Source organism: Egretta garzetta, unplaced genomic scaffold (assembly GCF_000687185.1).
Source record: "Egretta garzetta isolate BGI_Z169 unplaced genomic scaffold, ASM68718v1 scaffold5, whole genome shotgun sequence".
In the NCBI taxonomy this organism is placed as follows: Eukaryota; Metazoa; Chordata; class Aves; order Pelecaniformes; family Ardeidae; genus Egretta; species Egretta garzetta.
In genome coordinates, this window is record NW_009259707.1 from 1,501,876 (window position 1) to 1,510,769 (window position 8,894).

Sequence of the window (8,894 nt, forward strand, 5' to 3'; positions counted from 1 at the left end):
ATAATAATATACTATAATATAGTATAGTGTAATATAATAAAATATAATATACATTAATATATAATATATATTATAATATCTAACATATTATATTATAATTAAAAATTATAATACTGTCTGTACTTTACACTCTGACCCCGCATATAGCAGGATTGTGTATTTTCATTTTGACATGTGATTTGGAGTTTTGTACCACATTTAAAAGCATGCTTTGTCCAATTTTAAGGAAATAGATTGGTTCTACTACAGAGTCCCTACACAAAATTAAACAAGTTACTTAGACTCTTGGTGAAGATCTGTAAGGTATAAGCACTTCCCTAACCTGAAAAGTTATTTGTCATTCTTGAATTCCAAGATTTATAGGTGCCCTGATACTATCATCTTCCAGATCATATAGGCACTTAAAGAAAACCTGAATATAAATACTTAGTATATATAATTTAAAAAAAAATCCCACAACAAAGCCTTTCGTATTGTGACCTGTTATTGTGATCTATTCATTATGGTTGTAATAAATAGATCTTGCCAAGGCATTCAGGAGACATAAGATATCACACTATAGTGATTTTCTGTTTTTCTTTTTAATAGCCAAACCTATCAGCAGAAAGGGTCCAGTTTACCTTAGTATCCTTTTATCAGACCCTAGCTGTTTCATTTCAGATGATGGAGTTGTCATCAGAAGTGTTTAAAGTGAAAGACTATTAGCTTTAGTTCTTTGCTTACCTAAAACAAGACTAAGGGAATATCCAATAGGTGCCTGAGCCCAAGCTAAACCATAGCCTGGGACATATACAGCTTCTGCTGTCCCATTGATGTAACCTCCTCCAACCCACGTGGCTGAAAAAGAAGAGGTGGAAAAGTCTTTAATGTGCACAAAGAAACTACCACGCTGTGGAATGAAATTGTCATCACTTATAATATTGCTATGTTTTATTATGTGTACTGTACAAATGCCAGACATGGCATCCTTCTATAAAAGATAGTCCTGATTTGAAAAACTTACAACCTAAGCATACAAAAAAAGAAGTCAGAGGGACTGAGACAATCATCAAGGTGTTTAAGCATCTGTATAGTTAGCGAAGATTTCAGAGGACAGTCCTCTACTACTTGTTTACAATGAATGAAGCACATCAACTCATTGACCGTTACCACTTTCTTTGTGTTAGTCCAAATGAAGGAGACATGTAAGGGGGGATCTGAAGAAGTACAATAAACCTACAGTTATAAAGTCATCCCAGCTGGGAAAACTCAAAGCATTTAAATTAGACAAGAGTTTAATGAATGCATCGTTTACTAGGGACTTCATGAAAAAAATTGCCCTTAAAGCCTTGTTAAATTTTAAATTGTGGCTATACAAAGCATATTTATTAAACTCTGACTTCCCTAAATGCTCTATTTCCATATAGGACTGTGGTGGCTTTGTGTTGCTATTGAAGTTCTAAACTTTGACTCATTTATTTTTGTGCTTCCTGAAGACATATTCCAGAAGTAAATTGTGCTATCTATAATATTTCTGATTTTATCTCTCTAAAAACCAGCAGTATTTTTAATATACCAACCTCAAACCCTTAATGAATTGATTCTCTGCCTTGAAGGGAAGTTTCTATGTTTGAGAACTTGGGACCGACAATATGTATGAAAGAAAAATTTCCAACACAGAAATGTATTGTGATTACATCTGCAAAAATAATTCATAACAAATTATGTAATAAAGTTCATCTCTTCCTGTTTGCAGAGTCCATGCAAAAATTTCTTGATTTTCTCTAATGTGTAATGAGTAAGTTTTATGAATCTGGATCTGTAGCTTGAACAAGGGCAGGCAGATCATTACATGTACTACATTTTTGTAATGCTATTTTGACTTGCCTCAAGAAGCCTCTGCCTTCTCATGTAAGAGTAGTTCAGGCTTTCTGTGTAAAAATTCACATTTGTAAGAAATTTTTTTTGCCTTAAGCATTCTTCAGAATTTTCCCAGCATCCACCATCACACAAGCAGACTTGATTGTGTGTTGAAGACAAACAATTGGAGATAAACACAAATGAAGAAAATTTAATTAAAATTCCTCAAGAAATTTCATGAAAATCTAAATGACCACTCTTTTCCACTTAACAGTGATATCTCTCAAATACTGCCAGAGGGTATTTTTTTTAACTCAATGCTAAATTACACCATGGATTTAGAATCAAAGATCTCCGGCAATCAGAACATTACAGTTGTCCCCCGTTCAGCATTTTGAAGCGTAGGACCACAGGACCATTCTGTTGTTGGAAATATTATAAGGGGCTTGTATGAGGGATGGGCATGCAGAGAAAGTGCAACAAAAGAAGTCACCCAAGGAACCCTGTTATTGGTAGACTTTCGGCTGAGTGATGCCCATGTGGGACCAAATGGAGAAGATGGGCAAACACTGATCCTTGATGGGGAGAGCAGGGATACAGAATCTACATAAAAAGTTATCAGACATCTGTGATTTTGTTCCTCTTGACAGTGTGAATTAACATAGGTGGGAATACGATACTTTGGTTACCAGAGTCCTAGAATCATATTGGGCAACCTGTTCCAGTGTCTCACCACCCTCACAGTAAAGAATTTCTTCCTAATATCTAATCTAAACCTGCCCTCTTTTAGTTTTAAACAGTTACCCCTCATCCTTTCACTGCACTCTCTGATAGAATCCCTCCCCATCTTTCCTGTAGGCTACCCTTTAAGTACTGAAAGGCTCCCTGGAGCCTTCTCTTCTCTAAGCTAAACAACCTCAGCTCTTTCTGCCTGTTCTCATATGGGAGGATCATTTTTGTGGTCTTCCACAAAGGACCTCTTTCTTATGCTGAGGGCCCCAGAGCTGAACACAGTACTCCAGGTGGGGTCTCACGAGAGCAGACGAGAAAAGGAGTGTCACCTCCCTTGACCCGCTGGCCACATTTCTTTTGATGCAGCCCAGGATGCCATTGGCTTTCTGGGCTGCTAGCACGCATTGCCGGTGCATGTTCAGTTTTTCATCCACCAATACCCTCAGGTACTTCTCTGCAGGGCTGCTCTCAATCCATGGATTGCCCAGCCTGTATCCAGGCTTGGGATTGCCCTGACCCAGGTGCCAGGATCTTGTATGTGGCCTTGTTGAACTTCATGAAGTTCACACAGGCCCACCTCTCTAGCCTGTCAAGGTCCCTCTGGATGGCATCCCTTCCCTCGAGAGAACCAACCACACCACTCAGCTTGGTGTCATCTGCAAACTTGCTGAGGCTGCACTCAATCCCACTGTCCATATCCCTGACAAAGATTAAATAATACTGGTCCCAATACGGACCCCTGAGGGGAACCTTGTCACTGATTTCCACCTGGACATTGAGCCGTTTGATTGTTGAGTCCATGACTACCTGGGATGTGTGTTGCCTATTGTGTCTCAAGCGGCACAGATTTACGGAATAGGTTGTAAGCACCTGTATACAATTACAAAAGTAAATATTTAGAAAGGGAATTGTATTTGTCTCCTTCCCTGGAAGAAGCATGAACATGAATTCTGCATGGACAATACCTGCTTCCAGATGGGGAATAATATCCCATAGTCAAAGACATAGTTAAGACATTGCATTGCTGGAACATGTCCAGAGGAGAGCAATCAAGCTGGTGAGAGGTCTGGAGCACAAGTCTTATGAGGAGCATCTGAGGGAACTGGGGTTGTTTAGCCTGCAAAAAAAGGAGGCTGAGGGGAGACCTTATCACCCTCTACAACTACTTGACAGGAGGGTGTAGCGAGGTGGGTAACAAGCAATAGGATGAGAGGAAATGGCCTCAAGTTGCACCAGGGGAGGTTTAGATTGCGCATTAGGAAAAAAATTCTTCACCAGAAAGGTTGTCAGGCACTGGAACAGGCTGCCCAGGGAAGTGGTTGAGTCCCCATCCCTGGAGGTATTTAAAATACGGGTAGACGAGGTGCTTAGGGACATGGTTTAGCGGTGGACTTTGCAGTGCTAGGTTAACAATTGGACTTGATGGTCTTAAAGGTCTTGAAGACTAAAAGGTCTTTTCCAACCTAAATGATACTGGGATTCTAAGATTTTGTGATTCTATGATTCTATGACAAATGTCCAGCATTGCTGCAGCTGTGGTGCAAGGAGGCTTCAACATCTGGCATCAGTTTGCCTGGGGTGGCTACAGAGGTGGTGGGTGTTCTCCAAGGGGCACTTGGATGCTACGCCTAGCTCCCTTATTTTCTTCTGGAGCGGGGCAGGTCACTTCCCTTTTGTGTGATGTTGCAGGGGCCATTGCCCTCCCCTGGCTGGGACAGAAACAATGCCCTACAGGCAGGTATTGCTGGGTAGAGTGGCATGGAGGATTTAGCACTTATTTTCAATCGTATTTTTTGATTTTTGGCATCAGGATTGAAAAATAGCTGCTGATCAATTTTTCTGTGCACATGACTGTTCTGGAACATCTGCCAAGGACCCCAGAACTCTAGGAAGGTGCTATAAGGTTCCTTCTGAAGGGGCGAATGGGTAGTCAGCACGTACATTGACATCAGTAAATACATTTCATAATAATGGGATATGATGCGATGGGATTTCAACCTTAGATATTAATTTTCTGATCCTCAGCTTGCTAAGCCACAATTTAAAGTTAGTTTAATACCTTTTTTTGGTGAAATTCTTTTTTTTTTTTCCTAAATCAGACAAAAGGAATATAAATATAATAATCTATGGAAACACTCATGTGGTAATCTATTTTAATCCTCTCTTTGCCTGCTGTCTGAAGGACCAAAAAATGCAGCAAATACCAATATCCATTTAAAACATGCACCCTAAAAAATGATCAGACAAATACTGTGGATACGGAGAGCAATTCTGCTCCTAGTTCACATGAGGAACACAGAAATTAATCTCAGGGTTCTTTATATCTATTGATATATATTAGAAAACCAGATTTTTTTGCACTTCTCTATGGATGATCCCTTGTTTGACATTGAATCAGCTCATCAAGTTCTCTAAAAATAAAATCCTGACCTAAGGATTACAAAAAACCAGAATTTTGTAACATTTCTTTTTTTTTTTTCTCGTAGAAAGATACATAGCTCCATCCAACTAAAATGAAAAAATGACATCAATAGATTATTACCTTTTTGGTCATGTTTGTAAGCATTTGATTATGTCATCTCAAATATTTCCTTTGGGATTTAAACTCAATTACGGAAATCAGAATAGACTCAAGTTTGTCGCAGATACCACTTCTTAAGAATTTCACCCACAGATCAAGAAACGCTAATATTTAATGCAACTTTTTAACTATAACTATGTAAAAATGATACACAAGTTAAAGGTGTGTCTACTATGGTGCTATGTAGCTCATTTTAATATGAGCTGCTGTGATTCTTCCCCGATTCAAGCTTCTCACTCTTTCTATTTTGATAATTGCAAGACACACTCAACCTTCACCAGGCTTTGTGTTTAGGCATTTCAGTAGTCAGTTGATACAGCTGCTTCCTTAGGATCACAGTATACATCCAAATACATCCACAGCTGTTATTCATAGGTAGTGCATTTGCTTTAAGGCTTTTAAACGCTGTTTAGAAAATCAATTATAATTACTCGGGAATCTTGAGTCCATCCCTATGAAGTCACAATGCTTATGCTCTGAATTTGATTTTAAATGTATAGGATGAATTCTGTCATCCTTCCCACCAAACAGCCCTAGAAACTGCTGCCATTTTTTTAGCCAATATCCATGGAAGATGGTAGTGTATGTCTAGGGTGAGAAAGACAGGATTAGGCCTTATCCCATAACCTGAAGTACTTCTTGTCCATACTAACAATATTCTTTCTGGAGATCTTTAAATATTTCTTGTTTTCCTTTTATGGGATAGGCTTTGCTTTTTAATTCATATTTAGGCAATTACAGCTGTATGTTGGAATAGCCATATATCTCCGGAGGCATGGTTATCAGGTGCAAAATCTGCATCTATCATTTTTAAAGAAGCAAATATGTCCTTGAAGGATGTCACCCTTTAGCAAAAATTATTGTGGATTTCAATCAGCTTACTTTCACAACTATTTTGATACGGCTTTATAAACTAAGTACCCCAGTCACCCTCACCGAGAAAAAACTCGGACTAAGCCCTGATTCAGTAGACTTGTGCCCACACCTAACTTTGTGTGCCAGGCGTGGTTCCCCACAACTGAAAGTGTAATTGGCTTGCCATCTCAAGCTTTAATTGCCATATTTATGGAAGGCAGAGGTGAGAAAGTATGTGAACCCTGACAGTATAAAATCTAAAAAATATTAAAAAAGTGTTCTAGCTGTGCAGAGGCTTTAGGATCAGCTTGATATTCTACCGCAGAGATGATATACTATGCCGTCTCTAGAGCTTGCATGAAACCGGATGAGCATACGTGGGTGTGAATTGTGGTGGTTATAGAAATTGCCTGCAATATAGGAAGCCCCAGTTCAAGTCTCATCTCTGCTTCAGCTGTTATGAAAAATATTCCTGTAAAATGGGATTAAGGAGACCAGAATTTGTGTTCTTCTTCCACAGGCAAAGCTGTTCGTCATAACCACTTGCGCAGGGGTTGTCTTGTTTCGTCTCCACTCCCCCAATCTAATGATTACAGTTTTATGCCAAGCAATATCTCTGCAAAATATTTTGTTTTCAGTGCTCCTGAAAACATTTCATTCATCACAAGGCAGTCAAACCAGCTCTTACTATGAGCAGAATCTTGTCATATCTGATGCTTTGGTAGCCAATGGATACGTGATACAGTAAATTATAGCAAAGTGTGAAAAGTAGAACATCTGCCAGTATTCAAACTTTATTGACTTTTACAAATATTCTTGACTCAATATCCAAATATTCAGTCTTTGAATGAGCAAAATGCCCCTGCAAGGGGGTGGGAATTTCTCTTGATTAAAGAACACAGATTTTTGGCCCAAGTTTTTATGTGTCTCTTCCTTATTAGATAATTGTGAAACCAGAACATGGCAAAACAGCAAAACATTGATATAACCTGATAAATCCAATCTGGCAATTGAAAGGGCTTTGCCTGACTAGGATTCAGAATAAAATAAAAAAAAAAAGCATGCTTAAAAATTAAATTGCTTAAATAAAAATGGTGGGCCAAATCACTGTTCTTCTAATGCACTTTTGCCCCCATCCCATATGTTAGCTGTAAGACTTCAGATTTTGGACCATATTGTGAATATCTTGTTTACTCAGGTAAGACACCTGGTTTGACTGGCTCTGGGAGTCAGGCAGCACTGCTTACATCTCTTCCTTCACCCAGGCTTTTCCTACTGACATTACTATTCATGTATTATTTGTATTATAATGTATTATTTTGTCAAACTGCTGCAAAAGAAGCTAAAGCAATCCACAAAGTAAGTCTGCTGAAATCAGTGGAATTAAAAATTTGGATTTATGCCAATTTTCTTTTAGAAACTCATTCTTAATTGATGCTGGCCTCCCCCCCCCACCACCACCTTTTTGTGTATAAACTTTGTTTTACTCAGATTAAACAAAAATAACTCCCCAATTTGGATGGCTTTAACAACAATAACAGTTGTTTTAAAACTGGATTTCTTATTAATCTGTATAAATTCTATACTTCTGTCCCAAACATATCTGATCTACAGATGAATATGAAAAGAAATAAAAGATATTCTTCCTGCATGATTTAAAAATATTTGTTGTTTCGATATAGATGCTACATTTGGCTGTTCAATAAACAGTGTTAGTAGCAATTGGAAAAATGGAAACATATTTTGCCCATTTTGCATTATTCAACACGCAGATTACACTCCTGCATTCAGACAAAAAACTGACAAGTCATATGCTGGTTAGGAAAAATATAAGAGGTGATTTTTTACATACCGGTCATTGTAAATCCACCAACTAGCAAGCCAATGTCTCTTCCACCGACTATAATAGCTTCACTGCGATCTCCTTCGCTCCCGGTGTTCTTGGTTTTCCAGGCAGCCCATATCCCAACTGCCAGGATAGCCAGGTAGAATACAACTATGGCCACCAGCCCCTCTGCGTGGAAAGCCATGGCGAAGTCCCAGCTGTTTCCTTGATCGCTATTTCATTAAGACCTCTGGAGAGAATGCAATAAGACGTCTGCTTTTAACAAACCTGGTAAGAAGCTTTTTAGAATCGGTGTACAAAAAAACCCCCAACTTAGGTGGTTATTACAGAGACTGTTCTGGTGAATTTACGGGACGAGTATTTCAGATGTAATTGAAAGTAAGTTTACATGCCAATTAAAATGCCTGTGGAGCAATAGCTGACAACTGCAACCTGCGATTACAAGGGGAAATGAATGATGTGGCTGAAAGCTACGCAATTCTTAGAAATCAGTTACTGAGCGCTGAATTGTTTTAGTGTCACCAAGTCCCCAGCGTCTGGGAACTCTTCAGTCAAGAAATAGTTTGGTACATGGAGTACGGTAGAAGATCCTCTCCATGTGGGCTATTACAGATAGAAGTCTCTGGTTAGAAATCAAGCCACAAAACTGTTTTAAGTTAAATAAGGACTACGGATAAGTAACAGCTACAACAGCAAAACACATCTTTTGAGTCTTTGTGTTGGAATGCTGAGTCTTTCCCCCCTTCTACCATCTCCTGCAGTTAAAAATCTGCGCTTTCTTTTCTCTCACATCTAATTGCCCAGCACCAAAAGCACCAGCCTACTCCTGCTCGCAGTGTGAGAAGCCACCAGAAAGCCCAAAAGCTGTCGAGCGGCAGAAATGTAAAGGCACACGAACTCCAGCGGGGGAAAACTCCCGGGCACACGAACTCCAGCGGGGGAAAACTCCCGGGCACACGAACTCCAGCGGGGGAAAACTCCCGGGCACACGAACTCCAGCGGGGGAAAACTCCCGGGCGACGCGAGCAGCGGCGGGCCCCC

The 8,894-nt window shown here is 39.4% G+C and overlaps 1 protein-coding gene across 1 annotated transcript in view; it reads right to left on the minus strand.

The window, feature by feature from the left end:
• SLC5A7 (solute carrier family 5 member 7) overlaps nucleotides 1–8,037 on the minus strand; it is a 23,328-nt gene extending 15,291 nt beyond the window's left edge. The window contains exons 1-2 of the mRNA XM_009638924.1: nucleotides 7,860–8,037; nucleotides 724–837 (exon numbers count right to left, since the gene is read on the minus strand). Of these exons, the coding sequence (XP_009637219.1) occupies nucleotides 724–837; nucleotides 7,860–8,037 (292 nt within the window). The remainder of the gene's footprint in view (nucleotides 1–723; nucleotides 838–7,859) is intronic.
• Nucleotides 8,038–8,894: the final 857 nt, after the last annotated feature.